Source organism: Phacochoerus africanus, chromosome 14 (genome assembly GCF_016906955.1).
Source record: "Phacochoerus africanus isolate WHEZ1 chromosome 14, ROS_Pafr_v1, whole genome shotgun sequence".
NCBI lineage: Eukaryota > Metazoa > Chordata > Mammalia > Artiodactyla > Suidae > Phacochoerus > Phacochoerus africanus.
Genome location: NC_062557.1, coordinates 43,340,568 through 43,362,961, shown reverse-complemented (window position 1 = coordinate 43,362,961; position 22,394 = coordinate 43,340,568). Strand labels below are relative to the sequence as shown.

Below are 22,394 nucleotides of genomic sequence, written 5' to 3'. Positions count from 1 at the left end.
CTTTATATTTAATCCTTAAGTAAATATCTTCATTAATATACTCTTGTTAATTGATGCTTTAAATTCTATAAGCTAGAATTCCAAAATTGGGAATTTTCTGTGGAGGACATTTGCATTTAAAAATTTTAATAGATATTCCTAGATTTATATTCTCCAATATTTCTAGCATGTCACATTTTTATCAGCTCTGAATTAGAATGCCTATTTTCCTGCATTCTCACCAGGACTACATGTTTTTCAGTCTTTTAAATTTTTCCAATACAAAGGAAGAAAACAGTATCTCACTTTAGTCCTTATGATTAGTGTGGCTCAGGATCATTTCATATGTTTCTTGACTATCTGCATGTTTTCTTTTGTATAAAGTGTCTTTTGATTTCCTTTACCTATTTTCCTTTAATGTTGTTTGTTATTCTCTTATTAACGGACTTTTTGTCTAGTAGAAACAGTAATCCTTTATTTTCAGTTGGTTGTAAATATTTTCCCAGATCATTGTTTGAATATAGTATCTTTTTTAGCAGGAGTATTTGAAGTATACTATGAATATAACAATTACCCATACTCCTATTAGTATTGTGATAAATTGCTCATCTTTTTTTCTATGTATATGTGGCTTTAAAAATTGAACAAATAATATTTGCGTAAATTCTCCTGTAATTCCAGATAAAGCTCAAGTCCCCTTTGATTCCACTAATTCCATTTTCTTTCCTTCCTTTCTGGGAACAGCCACTGTCAGGGGCTGGTGTACATTCTTCTAAGCTACTTCTTAAAATTTTTATGAGACAGAGATCAAGATCAAGATCCAGTTCAGTGCTTCTCAGAGTAGTCTTAAGACCAGCAGCAGCAGCAGCACCTGGAAACTTGTTAGAAGTGCCAATTATTAGATCCTCACTCTAGGTCTGCTGAATCAGAAGCTTTGAGTGTGGGTCATAGTTAGTGACCTGTTTTTAGCAAGTCCTCCAGGTGACTGTTGTGCACACTAACGTTTGAGAATCAATGTTCATTTGTTTGTTAAATAACTCCCCATTATCCCCTCCCTTCAGTGCCTAGCAAACACCCTTCTACTCCCTGTTTTTATGACTTTGAGCACTTTAGATACTGCTTATAAGTGGAATTATGTAGTGTTTGGTTTTTTTGTTGCTGGCTTATTTTACTTAGCATAATGTCCTCAAGGTTCATCCACCTTGTAGCATGTGTCAGAATTTCCTTTCTTTAAGGCTGAGTAATATTCCATTGAATGTATTTATCACATTTCATTTATCCAGTTTCATCTGCCACTGGACATTTGGGTTGTTTCCACCTTCCCCCTGCCCCTTCTTTTTTTGGCCACCCATGGCATGTGGAGTTCCCGGGCCAGGTGTCAGATCTGAGCCACAGTTGGAACCTACACTGCAGCTACGGCAACACCGGATCTTTAACCCACTGTGCCAGGCTGAGGATTGAATCTGTGTCCTAGCACTGTAGAGACGCCACTGCTTTGTTGTGCCACAGCAGAACTCTTGCTTCCACCTTTGAGCTATTGTGAAAGATGCTGCTATGAACATGGGTATGCAAATATCTCTTGCAGACCTTACTTTCAATTATTTTGTATATAAAACCTGAAGTATTATGGCTGGATTGTATGTAAATTCTGTTTTTAATTTTTTGAGGAATTTTTCTCTAAGGTTACTTTTGACAGTTTATTTTTTGCTAGGAAATATATTTTTCAATTTTGTCAGCAGGGAGTTATGTATAATATGTATGTAAAATAGCTATAATTTTATTTATAGTATATATAGACAGAACATATTTATTTGTAATATATGTTCTTTTCTAATTATTTTCTTCAATATGCTTGTTTATAACTCCTCATTTCTAATATTTCTTATTTTTCTTCACTCATGTTTACTAGGATTTATCTGTTCTAGTGGTCTTTAAAACCTGGGTTTTTGACTCTGTATTTTCCATGGATACTAGTCAGGTGTATTACCGCTGAGCCACAATGGGAACTCCTATTTATAGTTTGTTTGTTTTTTTAATTATAGATGTATCTGTAAGGCTTTGAATTTTACTTTTTAAGAGTAGTTATGGCTTTCAGATGAAGTGTTCTCAATTTTATTAATTTCCAATCTCTTATTTCTCTTACTTGAAGATACTTTATTTAACGGGGAGGAATGCTTTATAGTTTCCAAATTGTTAGTTTTTTTTTTTTTTTAATATATTGAAGTATAGTTGATTTATTTACCGTGTTGTGTTAATTTCTGCTGTACAGCAGAGTGATTAAGCTACACATATATGTCCATTCCCATATAGGTTGTCACAGGATATCGAGTAGATTTCCTTGTGCTGTACAGCAGGTCCCCATTGACCATCCATTCCATGTAATAGTGTTCATATGTCAATCTCAAGCTTTCAGATTGTTAGTTTTTTTGGTGATTAAAAAATTAATTTTTTGTGGTCAGAAAATGGTGGTATGTATTTGTATAAGAACATATTCCATGAATCTTAAATACAACACAAATCAGCATATCTATAAAAAAAATACTCATAGAGAACAGACTTGTAATTGCCCAGGGTGACAGGAGGTAGAGGAGGGAAGGACTGGAAATTTGGGTTTAGTAGAGACAAACTATTACATGTAGGATGGGTAAACAACAGGGTCCTACTGTATAGCACAGGGAACTATATTCAGTATCCTGTAATAGATCATCATGGAAAAGAATATGAAAAAATACATATATGTATAACTAAGTCACTTTACAGCAAAAATTAACACAACACTGTAAATCAGCTATACTTAAAGAAAATGTGTTCCGCAGTCATCAGTATAATGTGTATCATTTCATAGGGCACAGAATTTAATGTAAAATCTTTAAAACCACTCTTAGAACTACCCTGTAGGTGGCTTGAGATAGTCCCTTTGTGGGTATGCTATGGGAAATGCTTGGTTTAGCTGGTTAGATTCCCTTAGGTAACCAGTGTACTTTGGTAGTGTGGCAGAACTCCTCCCAGGCTTTGTAATCATGCGTAGTTAGCTCTTTATTATAATGCAAGCAAGGAAACAAACATCAAACAAATAAAACTCTAAACAGATTAGATGAGGCTTTCATGTATACCATCTTAGTACTATAGACTATATATGAAAAGTAGTTCTTTTTTCAGTTTCTAAATTTTGTTTTTATTTATATCATTATTATTTTATTGTATTAGGTTAGGTAGTATAACAACTCAACACAATAGAATTTTATTATACTTAATGAACTAGTACTGAGCAGCTGAACTGAATAGCTCTCCAGGACAGTCCTTTTCTTTCTTAGGGCCTTGGCTGGCAAAGATGGCCATTTAAAAATTTTTTTGAAACTATAGTTAATTTACATTGTTCTGTCAGTTTCTGCTAAGACTGCCTTATTTATCTATTTATTTATTTTAGGGCTGCACCTCCAGCATATGTAAGTTCCTCTACTAGGGGCTGAGTCCAAGCTGTAGCTGCCGGCCTACACCACAGTCATAGCTGTGGCTGGATCTGAGCCATGTCTGCAAACTTGCTGTCACTCACAGCAACACCAGATCCTTTAACACATTGAGCGAGGCCAAGGATCGAACCCACATCCTCATGGTTACTAGTCAGGTTCATAATCCACTGGGCCAGAATGAGAATTCTAAGACTGCCTGTTTTAAGAAAAAAATTTTTTTTTTTTTTGCTTTTTAGGGCCGCACCCATGGCAGGCATATGGAGGTTCCTAAGCTAGGGGTCAAATCGGAGCTTCAGCTGCTGGCCTACGCCACAGCCACAGGAATGCAGGATCCAAGCCATGTCTGCAACCTACACCACAGCTCACGGCAACGCTGGACCCTTAACCCACTGAACAACCTGCAGTGTTATGTTTCCCCTGCACCATGACAGGAACTCTCACATAGCCGTATTTAACTGCAAGGGAAGCTGAGAAATATGGCTTTATGTCCAAAAACAAGAGATGAACATAGAAACCAAGAAATAAAGGAGCTAGGAGAGATGTAGGGAGTTAAGGATGGCTTAGACTGCTGTCTGCCTAGAACTCCCAGTTATTTCTTTATGGATAAAAAGTTAGATATCAAGAGTACCTGTTTACTACAGTAACATTGCAGGTTATATGAGCTGTAAAAATTCAGATGAAGTTTGGATAGTGGGGAAAGCTTTATGGAAGAAGTATGGAACCTTAGCTGAATTTGAAATAAGAATAGAATTTAAGTAAAAGAGCAAATGTTATTGAAGCCAGGGTAGTCAAGAAAACGGATGTAAAGTGGAGTTCCCATTGTGGTGCAGCGGAAGTGAATCTGACTAGCACCCATGTGGGTTCAATCCCTGCCCTTGCTCAGTGTGTCGGGATTCAGGTGTTGCCATGAGCTGTGGTGTAGGCTGCAGACACAGCTTGGGTTGCTGTGGTTGTGGTGTAGGCCTGCAGCTATAGTTCCTAGCCTGGGAACTTCCATATGCCGCAGGTGTGGCCCTAAAAAGAAAACAAACAAAAAAAAGAAAATGGATGTAAAAATGTTGAAGGTATGGGAAGTCCCACTGTGTAAGAATCTGACTACAGCAGCTCGGGTCACTGTGGAACTATGGTTTCAATCCCCTGCCTGCTGTAGTGGGTTGAAGGACCCAGCGTTGTTGCAGCCGTGGTGTGGGTTGCTGCTCCGGCTCGTATTCAGTCCCTGGCCTGGGAACTTCCACATGCAGCATGTGGGGCCATAAAATTAAAAAAATGAAAAAAGAAAGAAAGAAAATGTTGAAGGATGTTCAGAAAAGTTAGCTAGAGAATGGAAAGTCCATGTTGCAGTTATAAGTGAAAGTGGAGAAACTGAGTAATCTGGAAGGTGCTGTGAGCCAGTTTGTGTTTAAACTTTATTCTTTAGCAATTAGGAAAAGAAAAGATTAGGGCTAGAGGTAAGATATGCAAAGTAGTATTTTTAGCTGATGAAAAGAAAGTTCAGAGTGGGAGCTATTTCAGAGAAAATATGAGTTTATGTTTTAAAATTTTATTTACTTATATTGTGATAAAGTAGCATAAAATTCACCCTTTTAATCATTTCTAAATGTATAGATTAGTGGTATTGAATATATTCAGTGTTTTTGTTGTGGAATTGTAGGAGTTCTTTACATATGGATATTAATCCCTTATCAGATATATAATTTGCAAATATTTCCTTTTATCCTGTGGATTGTCATTTCACTTTCTTGATAATGTTCTTTGAATACACAGATGTCTTTAAATTTTGATGACATCCATTTTATCTATTTTTCTGTTTTTGCTTGTGCATTTTCTGGTATCATACCAAGAAATCAATCTTCCCTGGTAGTCTAATGGTTAGGATTCGGCGCGCTCAAGAAATCATTGCCAGGAGTTCCCGTCATGGTTCAATGGTTAACGAATCCGACTAGGAACCATGAGGTTGAGGGTTCGATCCCTGGCCTCGCTCAGTGGGTTAAGGATCTAGCGTTGCCATGAGCAGTGGTGTAGGTCACAGATGAGGCTTGGATCCAGCGTTGCTGTGGCTGTAGTGTAGGCAGGTGGCTACAGCTTTGATTAGACCCCTAGCCTGGGAACCTCCATATGCCGTGGGCGCAGCCCCAGAAAAGGCAAAAAGACAAAACAAAACAAAACAAAGAAATCATTTCCAAATTTGGTGTTGTAAAGATTTTCACCTATGTTCTCTTCTAGGATTTTATAGTTTTAACTGTTTATATATTTGATCCATTTTTAGTTCATTTTTATATAGAGAGTAAGGGAAGGATCTGATCTCATTCTTTTGCTTGTGGATACCCAATTTTCCCAGCGCTGCTTATTGGAAAAAACTGCTCTTTCTCCATTGAATGGTCTTAGCATCCTTGTCAAAAATCATTTGATCATATGTGCAAGGATTTCTTTTTGGGTTTTCTGTTTTATTCCAGTGGTCTATGTATCTTTATACCAGTACAACAGTATTTTAATTACTGTAGCTTTGTAGTAAGTTTTGAAATCAGGAAGTGTGAGTCTTCCAATTTCATTCTTTTTCAAGATTGGCTGTTTGGCTTCCTTTGAAATACCATATGAATTTTTGGATGAGTTTTTCTGTTTCTGTAAAAAACACTGTTAGGGTTTGATAAGTGTGCATGGACTCTGTAGATGGCTTTGGGTAGTATTGTCATTTTAAGGGTTAAGTTTTCAATCCATGAACATGGAGATGTTTCCATTTATATCTTTTTTTTCCTTTCTTTCAGCATTGTTTTATAGCTTTCATTGTACAAGTCTTTCACCTCCTTGATTAAGTTAATTCCTAAGTATTTTATTCTATTTGATGCTTTCATAAGTGGAATTGTTTTCTTAATTCCTTTTTTTAGAGTAATTCTTAGTAAATAGAAATTCAGTTGATTTTTATGTGTTGATTTTGTAGCCTACGATTTTGCTGAATTTATGAGTTCTAACAGGTTTTTGGATGTTGTGTGTGTTATTTTCAAGGTTTCCTACATGTAGATCATGTCATCTGGGAATAGAAATAACTTCTTCCTTAGCGATCTGAATGACTTTTCTTTCTTTTTCTTATTTCCATTTCTCTTTCTAGTTTTTCTGGCTAGAACTTCCACTAAGATGTTGACTAGAAAACATCTTAGTGGAAAAGTGGAGTTCCTGTTGTGGCTCTGTGGGGTACAAATCCGACTAGTATCCATAAGGATGTCGGTTTGATCCCTGGCCTCACGCAGTGGGTTAAGGATCTGGAGTTGTTGTGAGCTGTGGTGTAGGTCACAGATAAGTCTCAGATCTGGCATTGCTGTGGTTGTGGTGTAGACTGGCAGCTACATCTCTGATTCAACCCCTAGCCTGGGAACTTCCATGTGCCTGCAGTGTGGCCCTAAAAAGCAAGAAAAAAAAAAAAGAAAGAAAGAAAAGAGGTGATCTTGTTGCTAATATTAGGGCAGTAGCTTTCACTATTTGTTAAGTATGATCTTAGCTGTGAGCTGTTCATATATAGCTTTTATCATGTTGAGGAAATTCTCTTCTAATTCTAGCTTATTCAGTGTTTCTGTCACAAGAGGATGTCAGATATTGCCAAATGCTTTTTCTGCATCAACTGTGATGATGTATTTATGTTGATTGATTTTTGTTGTTGAATCATTCTTGTGTTCTAGGAATAAATCCCACTTGGTCATAGTGTATAATCCTTGTAATAAATACACTGCTGGGTTTTGTTTGCTAATCCGAGTTGAGGATTGTTTCATTGATACTCTTAAGGGAATTTTGTCTATAGTTTTGTTTTCGTGTAGTGTTTTTGTTTGGTCTTTGAATTAGAGTGATGCTGGCCTCATGGGATGAGTTAAGGAAGTGTTTTCTTTAATTTTTTGGACATGTTTGAGAAGGGTTGGTATTAATTATTATTATTATTATTTTTTTTTTAGGGCTGCACCCACAGCATATGGAAGTTACCAGGCTAGGGGTCAAATTGGAGCTGTAGCCACAGCCACGCCAGACGTGAGCCGCATCTGTGACCTACACCACAGCTATGGCAATGCCAGGTCCTTAACCCACTGAACAAGGCCAGGGATCTAACCTTCGTTCTCGTGGACGCTGGTCAGATTCGTTTCTGCTGAGCCACGATGGAAACTCCTAATTCTTTAAATATTTGGTAGAGTATTTGCCAGTGAAGCCATATGATCCTGGGTTTTTTCTTTTTTAAAAAGATTTTTATTTTATTTTATTATTTTATTTTATTTTTTGTCTTTTTAGGGCTGACCCTGCAGCATATGAAAGTTCCCAGGCTATAGGTTGAATCAGAGCTATAGCTGCCAGCCTACACCACAGCAACAGCAGTGTGAGATCTGAGCTGCTTCTGTGACCTACACCACAGCTCACAGCAATCCTGGATCTGTAATCCATTGAGCAAGGCCAGGGATCGAACCCACATCCTCATGGATACTTGTTGGGTTTGTTACTGCTGAGCCAGGATGGGAACTTCCAGATCCTGTGTTTTTTCTTTGTTGGGATATCTTTGATTACTGATTTTATCTCCTTACTATTTATAGGTCTATTCAGATTTTCTGTTTCTTAATTGGTAGATTGTATGTTTCTCAGAACTTGCCCATTTGTCTAGATTATCCAGTTTGTCAGTGTATAATTTTTCACAGTTTAATAATCTTTATTTCTGTAAAAACAGTAATGTCCTCACTTTTAATTATGATATTTAGTAATTTGAGTCTTTTTTTTCTTAATCAGTCTAGCTAGAGGTTTGTCAAATTTTTTGCCCTTTTCAAAGAACCGACTTTTGATTTTGTTGATTTTTTTCCCCCTGTTTTTAAATTCTCTATTTTATTTATCTTTATTATTTTCTTCCTTCTGCTAGCTTGGGGTTTAGTTTACTCCTTTTTTCTAGTTTTTTAAGACATGCAGTTAGATTATGGATTTGAGAGCTTGCTTTTTTTCTTCCTTCCTCCTTCCCTCCCTCCATCCCTCCCTCTCTCTCTTACTTCCATTCTTTCTTTTTTCTTTCTTTTTTCCTTTTTTTAAACAGTGCACTTTGGGCATATGCAAGTTCCTGGGCTAGGGGTTCAATAGAATCTGCAGCTGCAGGCCTACACCATAGCCATGGCAACACCTGATAGAAGGTGCATTTGCAACCTTTGCTGAAGCTTATGGGAACACCAGATCCTTAACCCACTGAGCAAGGTCAGGGATTGAACCTATCTCCTCACAGAGACAACATTGGGTCCTCAACCTGCTGAGCCGCAATGGGAACTCTGAGAGCTTTCTTTACTTTTAATGTAAGCATTTCCAACTAAAAATTTTCCATTTAGCATGATTTTCTCTGCATCCTGCAAGTTTTGGTGTGCTGTATTTTCACTTTGTCTGAAGATATTTACTAATTGTCTTTGTGATTTTTTTCTTTGACCTTTGGTATTGTTTAATTTTTATATATTTGTGAATTTTCCAGTTTTCCTTCTGCTGCTAATTTCTGGTTTCATTTCACTGTGGTCAGGAAGATCACTTTTATTATTTCAGTCTATTTAAATTTATTAAGACTTGTTTCATGGTCTAATATATGTCTGTCCTGGAGCTTGTTCTATGTATACTTGTAAAGAACGTGTATTCTGCCATTGTTGGGTGAGTTTAGCTTTTGGGGTGTTGTATTTGAGAATGCATGTAAATGGAGATGTATTGTTTTCAGTCAGGAGTAAAGCCAAGGGGAGATATTTAGTAAGCTGCAGAAGGGGCTTGAGATGGCAAGAAGGCATAACTTTTTGTAGGAATGGAGTTTAGAGCAATAGAACAGCCTTAGACATATCCTTAGTTAGAAGGCTGAAGTTTGAATATAGCCCAGAGTTTTAGCTAAAGATGGAACAATTTGAGATAGACCATAACAAAGGGAGTATAATATTTGGAGAATGTGATCAGCTGAATTCAGGCTTGAGAAGTCAGCTACATTGTTTGAGAAGGACTGTTTCTAATGTTCCTTCAATATTTCAACAAAGAAAAGAACAGATTCTGGTTTTTTTTGGTTTTGAGAAACATTTTAATGGTGACAGCTATTTAAATTATGAAATTTAAAACCACAAAGAATCAATTTTGTGTTTCTAGAGTATAAGTTTTAGAGGCTGATAATTTCCTGCTTTATTAGGTAAGTCTGAAATCTCGGGAACTTCATATATTTTCTTATGGCGGTATTTGAATTTTGTAGAAGTTGTTTCTGGACAGTCTACGAAAAGCGCTTGCTGGCCATGGAGGAAGCAGGCAGCTGACTGAAAGTGCTGCAATCGCCTGTGTCAAACTATGTAAAGCAAGTACTTATATCAACTGGGAAGATAACTCCGTCATTTTCCTACTAGTTCAGTCCATGGTGGTTGATCTTAAGGTAACATGCTAATAACATGCTTCTTTTTTCTTTTCTACAAACTTAAAAAACATTAAATGAAAACTATACTTCTAGTATAAATATACTATTGTCAAAGATCATTGCTAAAACTAAAGTTCTGAGTTGTGTTTAGCAATGAATTCACAAGACCTGCTTTTGTTACTGTTCCTAAGGCTCAATGAAGTGGTTTAGAATATGAAGAAAACAGAATTAACTGTTGTTTCTTAAATTAGCATAAATATTCAGACTTGGGTTTAAAATAATGTAGAAATTGGGGCCTGAAAGGAATCATATGTGGTATAGTAAAAATTTTATCAGACTAATGAACCACAATATTAGTGTTTTGTTTTTCTTCTGGAAACTAAATGTTATGCCATCTGTGTGGATGATGTATTATTATTAAATACTGGTAGGAAAAAATACTGCATGACTGTTTAAAGGCTTTTGTTTTCTATTGGGATTTTTATAGAACCTGCTTTTTAATCCAAGTAAACCATTCTCAAGAGGCAGTCAGCCTGCAGATGTGGATCTAATGATTGACTGCCTGGTTTCTTGCTTTCGTATAAGCCCTCACAACAACCAGCATTTTAAGGTGAGAGCAGTGGTTTTGATCCAGTTGTGTTTACTGATGCTATTGGTCCTTTATAAATGTGAAAAGACTAGAAAGATGAATAGGTTGTACCTTTATTGTTATTTCTTTCTTTTCCTTTTTTTTTTCTTTTTTTGCTTTTTAGGGCTGCAACTGCAGCATATGGAAGCTCCCAGGCCTAGGGGTCAAATCTGAGCTGTAGCCGCCGGCCTATGCCGCAGCCACAGCAATGCCACATCTGAGCCGCATCTGCAACCTACACCACAGTTCACGGCAATGCCAGATCCTTAACCCACTGAGAGAGGCCAGGGATTGAACCCACAGCCTCATGGTTCCCAGTCGGATTCGTTTCCACTGAGCCACTATGGGAACTCCATGTTATTTCTTATTAGTATATGTTAAAATTAATTCGAAGACCTTAAAAATTTATTCTTTTTTTTTTGGCTTTTTTTTTGTCTTTTTAGGGCTGCACCCTCAACATATGGAAGTTCCCAGGCTAGGGGTCCGATTGGAGCTATAGCTGCCAGCCTACACCACAGACACAGCAACATCACATCCAGGCTATGTCTGTGACCTACACCACAGCTCATGATAATGCCGGATCCTTAACCCACTAAGCAAGGTCAGGGATTGAACCTGTGTTCTCATGGTTACTAGATGGGTTCGTTACCACTGAGCCATGATGGGAACTCCAAGAATTTATTCTGTTTTTTAAAAAACTTTCTTTTTGTTATTCCTTTTGTCCTCATTTATGTTAACTGTATATTTTTCTCATAAAAATAATCTGTTTTTTTTTTTTCCTTCCCTCTGTAGATCTGCCTGGCTCAAAATTCCCCTTCTACATTTCACTATGTGCTGGTAAATTCACTCCATCGAATCATCACCAATGTAAGTCCAAAAGGTATTACTAAATTACTTAAAATGTTTTTTACTTCTTTTTAAGAAAGACGCTTTTGGTTTGCAAAAGATTTTGAATTTAAATGTATGATATAGGAAGATTTCTCACATGTGATTCTACCTAATAACTGATATACAGTTTATTTTTCATTTTCAGTCTTGACCTGAGAGCCTTTATTGAGGAAGTTGGGATTTATAGGATCCAACTTCCTATAAATAGGATCCACCTTCCTTTTTTTATTAGGATTAAAAGCCCTTGAGAAAACTACCACTGAAAATTTAATTTAATGTTTTCATCCCAAGCTCTTCACATATTATTTTACTACTCTTAGCCCTTTGGTAGCATTTGATACTTTCTGACTTATCACTTACTGTTTAAGTTAAAAGTAGCAGTATTATGTTGTAGCCCATTATGTACATTTAAAAAATGGCGAGACCATATTTGATTGTATTTTTCAAGTTTTCTTTAAACAAATGAAATGTGAACATTTAAATAGATGTGTTTACAGGATATAAAAGCATATCAGACAAAAAAATAAGCAAACTCATTAAAAGGTAGTTGTGAAACCTTCAGCTCTGATGTGAGTATATTGAGTAGATAGTACCTGACCAGATTTGGATCATGAATTAAAAAAAATTCTGTTCTTGTCATATTTTGAAGGTTTTCAGGTTTTGTTTATCACAGCTCCACTTTTATCCATTTTTAGATATTCACACATATGTTTAGCTTTTTCTTGTTTTTCTCTCTTAGAAGGGGTTTTAATCATTGATAACTTAGGTATATTTGTCCTCTTTATAGCCAGATTTCATTTATGAGTGTCTCTAGTGAGTTAAAAATACCTTCTCACCTTTGTTTGCCTTGTATATGTTAAGTTTTTTACCAGATTCTGCCACATTTTCTTTTATCCATTCCTGCAGGGGAGAAATAACTATTAATAAAGTTTTTTAATGACACATTCCCAGTGGGGTGCTAGGAGCATTTTTGATCAGGACAGTCCTTATTATGCAGGACTGCCTTGCATTGTAGGACATTTAGCATCCTCGGTTCTTATTTTACTAAATGCCATTAGTGCCACTTCCCTCCTCTCCCACCCCTGCTCCCAGACATTATAACTAAAAATGCCTGACAGAATGATTCCCCCCTCCCTCAACTGAGAATCAGTTATAGGGAGAAGTAACATTAAATACTATTTGTTCTGAAAGGGAAAGTTTAATGAGTCTGATTACAGATAAGGTATGTTTGTATTAAAAACTTAAATTTTTTACTTTTGCCAGTGTAATGAGCCAGGACATTGTACCCTTAGGGTTTACTTTCAAGGCCATTAAAAAAAAAAGCAGTGATTTTTACCTCTCAGGTTTAAGTATAATTCAGAAATAAAATATGTTTTCTCCTTCAGCCTATAATACTAAAAACAATCCATTTATTAGAGTGGATGGTTTTACATAAGTACTTAAAGCTTATATTTAATAAACCCAAGTATATACTTTTTTGATACTCTGTGGCTAGTTACTTTAATTGTGAAATATTTTTGTCTACAATTGAATATATAGAGCACTTTCAAGCATGGACTTGGCACTGCTGTAAGTGGCTGAGCTGCTCCTTTGTGGGTTTAAAGCATGCCTGGAGTGGTACTTCATGCATGCCTCAGTGTATATGGTGAAGTGGTTGTGCATCCTTCTCCACTCTAATTAGTAGTGCATGTGCGAAGGTGGAATGTGTCTGTATCAGAGGCCACGTCAGTATGAAATCTATTTTTATAAAGAGAAACCTATATTTACTATTTAAAATAGTAAGCATTGGAGTTCCCTTCTTAGCTTAGTGGTTAACGAACCCGACTAGGATTCATAAGGATGCAGGTTCAATCCCTGGTCTTGTTCAGTGGGATAAGGATCTGGCATTGCCACGAGCTGTGGTGTAGGTCACAGATACTGTGGCTGTGGTGTAGGCCGGCAGCTACAGCTCTGATTTGACGCCTAGCCTAGGAACTTCCAAATGCTGCCGGTACAGCCGTAAAAAGCCAAATAAATAAATAAAATATTAAGCACCAATAACCTTTTATAAATAGCTTGAAAAGGAGCATAAATTTGAGTCTAGGAGTTCCCATTATGGCGGAACAGTAACAAACCCAGCTAGCATCCATGAGGACACGGGTTCGATCCTTGGCCTGGCTCAGTGGGTTAAGGATCTGACATTGCCATGAACTGTGGCATAGGTCGCAGACAAGGCTTGGATCTGGTGTTGCTGTGGCTGTGGTGTAGGCCGGTAGTTGCAACTCCATTTGGACCCCTAGCCTGGAAACCTCCATATGCCTCAGGTGCAGCCCTAAAAAAGACAAAAAAAAATTGAGTCTATAAAGTATTTTTTAAAGTCCAACATTAAATAATGATACCTTATCATAATAGGTTATTGGATAAATTGCTAGGATTTTTTTTCCTTTGGTTAGAGGCTAATAGATATTGAATCTGAAGTAATTTCTAACTGAAAAGGACTGTGTATATATAAATAAGCAAATTTATGGAATTGACTACTATATAATCTCATTGAATACAGTTATTACGGAAATTTTTTGTCTTGAAATCACATAAAACTTTTCTTAGATATTTGGACTCCTTAAATTCATTTGTAGTATAAAATTTTCTTTTAAATGATTCTTGGTTCAATACACCTCATAAGTTCTCTTCTTCCATGGTTCTTTTAGCCAGTTCACAGATTTTTTTAAATGACCACATTCTCAAATAAGATAAATGTTTTACGATGTGGTTTTGAGGGTTTATGCAGAAGTTGTAATGATGTTTGGAGTTTTATTTTGCTTTCCTCAAACATACTCATGCTCGGTTCATAAGTACTGTGTTTAGGTCTAAAAGAGCCTACTGTTTCTTAAGAAATCCAAAAGTCTAATCACTCTTTGAATTTGATTTTAATTTAAGCTTTAATGGTATTCATAGTACTGTCACCTTTTTTGTTATGGACTGCCATAGGAGATGAATTAGAGTTATAAGATCTGTGTTACGTGCTTAATCTTTATAGGCTTCCTTTAGGTTTAATTAGATTATGTTGTTATAATCGGGAAATTAAAGAAATAATATATACATAGATGAACCAGATATCTTACCCTTCAATGGAACATTGCTGTAGCTGGTATAGTATTTAGCATTGTTTTTTCCTTATGGCAGTTTACTGTATTTACTTACGGACAGGTCACATATTGAGAATGAAACAATCTCTTTATACTGAGAGGTTTTGGTTGAGGAAATAATTTCCATGACATGTGAAATTTATTTAAATAATCTTGGAGAATTACCACGTGGTTTTCTTAATATTGTAAAAGTATTGCCGTTTGGCAATAAACTTAGAAGTTTCAACGACAAAAAAAAGTAAGTCTACTTTGACTAGTTTCAGAAAGGACGCCTTTAGTACTGCCTGGAACACTAAAATTTTTACCAGATGCATGATATCTAGTTTTTAGTGCCTATTCGAAAGTATCTTTAACTTTTACTTTAACATGAATGATTTTATGTATTATGAAAACTGTAATTGTGAAAATCACTAAATTCTTAAGTTAAAATCAAGTTATTTAATAGGGTACACCTAAACCATGATACAGTTTCAGCAGCTGTCAAAATAACATAATTTGGGTAGGAAGTTACATGGGATGCACTGTCTTTAGTTAATCAGTTTCTGACAAGATGATATGGGGTAAGTAGAGGAGGACCCTTTTCTCAGTGCATTTTGTGATCATTCAGCCTTTGTTACTTTAAGCTAATTAAGACAAACTGTATAAATTAGTAAATATATGTAAATCAAGCTGTATTGTTTACTCTGGGCAAGTCAGATGACCAAGTTGACCAAAGTTTAAGGAATCCATTATATAACCAAAATAATAAAACTTGATCTTTTTTAGGAATTAAGTAAGAAAGAGCTGAGAGAAAAGTAGAAACAATCATACTAGCCACATAAAAGTATTTCTTCACTCACAGCTTTGCAGTCTCTTCATAGAGTTCAGTAATCAGATTTTATTTTATAAGTTGGTTTTGTAATTTATTATCCAGTAAGTGAAGTTTGTATACAAAATTTGGGGTTTAGGTAATCTGATGCTATTCAAAACATTCTGAGAGTTATGGTTAACAAAATTAAATGTTAGGTATTTAATTAGCTTAGTTTTGAATTAGAAGGAACTTGGGAATAGGATGTGAAGCTATTACATTCTCCTAATCTACTATTTTAGTTGTTCTTTAGGATATTTCTTTCTTTTTTTTCTTTTTTTTTTTTAAGGCCGCACCCTCGGCCTGTGGAGGTTCCCAGGCTAGGAGTCGAATCAGAGCTGTAGCCACCGGCCTACACCACAGCCACAACAATGTGGGATCTGAGCTGCGTCTGCAACCTATGTTATAGCTCATGATAATGCCGGATCCTTAACTCACTGAGCAAGGCCAGGGATCAAACCTGTGTCCTGATGAGTTGTAGTCAGATTGGTTTCTGCTAGGCCATGACAGGAACTCCCAGATATTTCTTATAGCAGTATTATAAATTGCAAGTCTTTTTGTTTTTTGTTTTATTTTCTTGTTTGTTTGTTTGTTTACTTTTTATGGCCACACTCATGGCATGTGGAAGTTCCCAGGCTAAGGGTTGAATCAGAGCTGCAGGTGCCAGCCTTTGCCACAGCCATAGCCACAGCCACAGCTGTGACCTATACCACAGCTCATAGCAATGCCGATCCTTAACCCACTGAGTGAGGTCAGGGATCCAACCTGCATCCTCATGATTTCTGCTCAGGTGTGTTACTGCTAAGCCACAGCAGGAACTCTGGAAGCCTATATTTTAAGTCATCCTATTCCTTGCATACTCTCCATATGTAGTGAAAATTCATCCAGTCACTTTTATATTCACTGATAGACAAAGTTTATAGTTTTAGTGATTTGCTTAATTGTCATTTTTCATAATATAGTAATTAATTCATTTAAAGTAAAAATTAAAGATACACTTTAATGGAAAACAGGCACTAAAAACTAGAATTAGAGCTAAACAAACTCTAGAAAAATATTTATATAAAGTAATTACTTTTAAAAAATAGGTATGATCATGTGTCTCTGTGGTGATCATTAGTTTTCTCGTGTTGTGCCATCATTGCATAGTAATTAAGATTATAGGTTTACTAATAGCTTTATCTCATTTACTAATTTCGTGTTGTAATTGTTGTGTGTCTGTAGGCATATAAGTAATGGTTTACCACGTATTTCAACATTGTGTTGAACCACTAATCTCTTAAAACTGGTAATAGCGTCTTACCTTGGGAAAAATATATTCAGTATATGCATATGGCTTGGAAATGTGTAAAACATTAAACTTACAAAAAAGAAAAAGATTGGCTATAGAATTTGCTCTCTAAACACTTTTTCAGATTCACTAGCTTATCAGTGAGAAAGTCTCATATGCTCATACTCATGTAGTGGGTGATTTGTCTCATGTTCGTTATATTTTAAAATAGATGTTATGGTTTAGTGTTTGAATTAAAGACATTACTTTGAAGACTTAGAAATCATGGTGTGTGTTTGCATGGTCTTAGAAGGTTTCTCACAAAGTGATAAACCATAAAACTACAGTGAAAACCAGAACATATATAACGTGCAAATTTGGACTTTTCCTTTCTTATAGTCTCTGTTTTTCTCCAGTCTGCATTAGATTGGTGGCCTAAGATTGATGCTGTGTATTGTCACTCAGTTGAACTTCGAAATATGTTTGGTGAAACCCTTCATAAAGCAGTCCAGGGTTGTGGAGCGCACCCAGCCATACGAATGGCACCGGTGAGATTAATCATGAGTTTTGAATGCCACCTTCTTTTGATTGCATTTTCAATATCTTTATCCCATTCTTACTGTTCTGATTATTTTAGAAAGTCAAATGAGACCTTTCTTTTCAGCAAGTTTTGCATGTGGAATGCTGCAATATCATTGCAGTACTAGTTAATAATGTATGTTTTCCACTATTTCAGTGAGTTTAACTTACTTTTCTTAAGAGATAGTTTCCAACGAAATGCTTAATGAATGTCACTTTTTCTTTTTTTTTTTTTTTTTTCCCTTTAACCTTTCCTTATGAACCAAATATTTTGATTATCTCCTTATCTTCAGGGGATTAGTAAGGGAAGCTGACTTCTGGGTTAGAATGAATGTTCCTTCTAATGCACAGTTTTTCTTATTGGTTATTGACTATTGCACTTGGGAAATTAGAAATAAAATTTATATTTAATAGAAAAGTATTTAGTATTTTACTAACATGCTTTGAATGTTTAAAAATGAGTCTTGACATTGATTCGTGGTGCTTTGTCTTCTGCTTCTTATTTTCTGTTCTTACTGGCTCCCGTCACTCACTTGATCAGATGCCAAAGCAGTCACTGTTTTGCACGGCAGTGGGCTTCTATGGCTGTAAATATGACCAGTGTAACAATCTCAGAAAAGTCCTTGGTGTCTTTGACTTTTCTGTTTATAGTTACTATTATAGTCACATCATGTCATTTCAAATGAAAGTGTAGCATGCTTTTACCTATTGGTTTTAGAGTAATTAGCCATTTCACATGTATAAGATAATTTTAACAGCTTCCTTCCTGGCATCTCTTTTTCCAAATTTCATTAGTCAGTAAAATATTTGGTTTTAGACAGTTCTAATTCACTCTTATCTAGTTGTCAGTAATTGTTTTAGAGCACTGTTTATTTTAGGTGTTCAGACAGAGAAGTTTGCTACACCATGTATTTTGGGATTATGTACCCTAAAAAATGATAGCCAAAAGAGCAGGGCAGTGGTGTTTTAATAAATAAGATACAGAGTTATTTTTAGTTGCCTTTTTTGTTATGCCGATTGCTTAATTATTTTTAAAAAAGAAAATTTCAATCCAAGTATAAGTTAATTGGAGATAAACAAATAATAGCTACTTAAATGTTATTAACTAGACATCATTTAAAAAAAAGTTTTAGAAAATGACTTCAAATAAACTTTTTAAAAATTATTTACCTGTTTATTCATTCCAGATATCTTCTGGGAAGTTAGGACTTTAATTTTTTTTAAGTTTTCTAGCTCTTCCAGTAGAAAATTAATGGGCTTCAATAATAGAAATTAGTATAAAGTTGATATTCACTTCCAGTTTGACTTTAGAATCCAGTGTACCAGCTATCTGTAATTTTCTGTGCATCAAGACTGAAAGAAAATGAAATTAGGAGTACCCAGTATGGCATAGGGCGTTACGAACCTGGCTGAAGTGGCTTGGGTCGCTGCCAAGGCGTGGGTTTGATCTCTGGCCTGGCACAGTGGGATTAAAGGATCCAGTGTGCTGCAGATGCAGCAAGAAGATAAATAAATAAGAAAATGAAACTTAAGTTATTCTTTTGAACGAAAATTTTTATTGGTAGTCTGAAAATGTTCCCCACATTTAGAAGTTATTTTACTTTTTAGCCCTAGTTATTATCATTTTAGGAGCTACATACTCTACATACTACTTGAAATAAATTATTTAATAAAAGCCATAACCAGACTTCTTTTGGTCCAAGGACACCTGTGATAAGAATTTAGTTTTTATTTGTAAGTATTCTCTAAAAGCATCAGTATACATTGGTTTCTCCTAAATCATTCCTAAACTGTTTATGTATTTATATATATATAAAATTTTAATGATATATATTTGTTTATAAAGGCTAAGGGATGGCTTTCTGGCTGATAGTCTCATCAGGGAAAATAATCAGCAAATTTAATATAAAATAATTTTTTAGAATAAGAAGATGTTATAATTTGGATGAATCTTAACCTCTCTTAAGCCTAGTGGGTGAAGAGTCAGACAACAAATATAGGAAGTACTGAACATCCACTAGCTGCCAAGCATAGCATTCATGCCAGGGAAGCATGAACTAAACAGACACAAAGATGCCAATTTTACAGCTTTTGCTTGAAAACTTCTAATGAAGAGCCCACTACTGTGGCCATAATGTCTGGAAACAGATATATGTAATAAATGGTTTAGAGGTAATACTTTATTTCAGGGTTTCTCAACCTTGACATTGTTGTTATTTTGGAATGATAACTTTTTGTCTAGAAGACTGTCCTGTGCATTGCATACTTGTCAAAACCAGTTATTTTTGTTTCCTTTTCAAGGAAAAGGGGAAATGTTTTTTAAGAATAGAGAGAAAAGTGTTATTGGATCCAGAGTATAATTATTGAATTTTTTATTGAATAGCACCCATAATTATAGTAGCAACACAGCATTTACCATAGTGTGCGTGTAATTGAAACATACTTTTCATGATTTAAATTTTCTCAAAGAATTCTTTCTCTGGTTTATCAGTGTTCTTCAGGCAAAGTTCCTGCATTCTGTAACTTGAGAGAGATGGAATGCCATTAAAGGAAACAGAAAAACTTACAATTAAACTATTAAATACAGAAATTGCCTGTATAGCATATTTCATTAGTTCTAAGGAGCACTTATTCTTAGTTTTTAACATTTCTGAAATTGAAGTTGCATTTTATTTGTATGATGTCGTACAGTTGACAGTGAGTTTTCATTCCTAGTAGTACATAAAATAATGATGCATCTTATAATTGGTAATATCATTGATTCTATGGAATATTTGTGTGCATGTGTATGGGGTGTTTTGTTAAATGAGTTGCTCACTGTAGTATCTGAGAACTATAGACTGAATATTTTATCCTTAATGTTTTCACATTTGGAAAATTGTTTTTAACATAGGAGTCAGCCTTATGTTAAAGTTATTACTATTTTAGCATATTTTCACTTAACTTTATAGATTGTATAAGAATAATATAAATGTTACAAAAGTAGTTTTACTTTGCTTGTTATGCTTAATTATATTAGTATTATAATTCCTATTGAATGTTTTACTAATACACATTTGGTGACATAAAATATGTCCCTTTAATTTTTTCAAAGCTTTTAAGAAATAGATTTTAAAAAAGTTAAATAGCTGTTATCCTGATTCTGATGTCTGATTCTTACAAGGTGATGTCATGTTTTTGTTTTTAGAGTCTTACATTTAAAGAAAAAGTAACAAGTCTTAAATTCAAAGAAAAACCTACAGACCTGGAGACAAGAAGCTATAAGTATCTTCTCTTGTCCATGGTGAAACTAATTCATGCAGACCCAAAGCTCTTGCTTTGTGTAAGTATTTTCTTATGAAATGCCTTGAAATTATTACACTAACTTAGTTTGGTTTAACTGAAAAGCCAAGACCTTGAAGGTGATCTTTAGCTCAAGAACTGATCCTTCCTGGTCATACATGAAACCTAGGACATCCCTAAGAAAACAAATGTATAGAGAATATGAATATAATTCGGTCAAATTTCCTTATTTATTTATATTAAAGCTTAGTTGATTACAATATTGTGTGCCGATTTCTGCTGTACAGCATAGTGACCCAGTGACACATATATATGCGTTCCCTTTGTTATATTATCTTCCATCGTGGTCTGTCCCAAGAGACTGGATATAGTTCCCTGTGCTATACAGTAGGACCTCATTGCTTATTCATTCTAAATGTAATAGTTTGCATCTACCAACCCCGAACTCTCTGTTCCTCCCACTTCCTCCTCCCTCCCCCTTGGAACCACAAGTCTGTTTTCTAAGTCTGTGAGTCTGTTTCTATTTTGTAGATATATTCATTTGTGGCACATTTTAGATTCCACATGTAAGTGATATCATATGGTCTTTCTCGTCTTTCCCTTCCTGACTTACTTCACTGAGTATGAGAATCTCTAGGTGCATCCATGTGGCCGTAAGCATTATTTTGTTCTTTTTTACGGCTGAGCAGAATTCCGTTGTATGTATGTACCACATCTTCTTAACCCATTCATGTGTGTTAATGGACGTTTAGGTTGCTTCCATGTCTTGGCTGTTGTGGATAGTGCTGTGACATAGGGATGCGTGTAGCTTTTTGAATTGTAGTTTCATCCAGATAAATGCCCAGGAGTGGAATTGCAGGATCATATGATAATTCTATATTCAGTTTTCTGAGGAACCTCCATATTGTTCTTCATAGTGGCTACACTGTTTTCCATAGTGGTTGTACCAATTTACATTCCCACCAACAGTGAGGGAGGGTTCCCTTTTCTCCACACCCTCTCTAGCATTTTTCATTTATAGACTGGTGAGAGGTAGTACCTCATTGTAGTTTTGATTGGCCATTCTGACTGGTGAGAGGTAGTACCTCATTGTAGTTTTGATTTGCATTTCTCTAATACTGAGTGATATTGAGCATCTTTTCATGTGCCTATAGGCCATCCATATGTCTTCTTTGAAGAAATGTCTATTTAGGTTTTCTGCCCATTTTTTGATTATGTTTTTTTGTTGTTGAGTTGTGTGTATATTTTGAAGATTAGCCCCTTGTCGACTGAATCATTTGCAAAGATTTTCTCCCATTCTGTGGATTGTCTTTTTGTTTTTTTAAAAAATGGTTTCTTTTACTGTGCAAAAGCTGTTGAGTTTAATTAGGTCCCATTGATTTATTTTTGTTTTTATTGTCGTTATTCTAGGACGTGGATCAAACAAGAGGTTGCTGTGATTTATGTCCAAGAACATTCTGCCTATGTTTTCCTCTAAGAGTTTTATAGTATCTGGCCTTACATTTAGGTCTTTAATCCATTTTGAGTTAATTTTTGTGTATCATGTTAGAGAAAGTTCTAATTTCATTAAACTAACATACTTTGGTAAGATCTTCTGTTCATACCCTGCTAACACATTATTGTTTAGGCATAATCCTGTCATGAGGGTAGAGGTAACTGATGCAACCATGAATTGAGTGGCTTCTACATCTACACAGTTGAGTTTTTATTTTTTTTTAATTTTCATTTTTTATTTCGTTTTTTTTTTTTTTTTTTTTTTTTTTTTTTTTTTTAGGGCTTCAGCTGGAGCATTTGGAAGCTCCCAGGCTAGGGTGTCTAATTGGAACTGCAGCTGCTAGCCTGCACCATAGCAACACCAGATCCGAGCCACATCTGTGGCCTATACCACAGCTCATGGCAATGCGGGATCCGTAGTCCACTGAGCAAGGCCAGGGATCGAACCCTCGGCCTCATGGATAATAG

General features: G+C 35.5%; 1 protein-coding gene across 7 annotated transcripts in view; it reads left to right on the top strand.

Moving 5' to 3' along the window:
* The window catches only part of NF1 (neurofibromin 1), a 263,468-nt gene that overhangs the window by 79,971 nt on the left and 161,103 nt on the right, over nt 1-22,394 (top strand). For all 7 annotated transcript variants that reach the window (XR_007131866.1, XM_047758022.1, XM_047758020.1 and 4 more), the window contains exons 9-13: nt 9,658-9,831; nt 10,301-10,423; nt 11,234-11,308; nt 16,988-17,119; nt 20,338-20,472. Coding sequence is in view for 6 of the 7 variants with exons in the window: in XM_047758022.1 (XP_047613978.1) it covers nt 9,658-9,831; nt 10,301-10,423; nt 11,234-11,308; nt 16,988-17,119; nt 20,338-20,472 (639 nt within the window). In the remaining variant the exon portion in view is untranslated. The remainder of the gene's footprint in view (nt 1-9,657; nt 9,832-10,300; nt 10,424-11,233; nt 11,309-16,987; nt 17,120-20,337; nt 20,473-22,394) is intronic.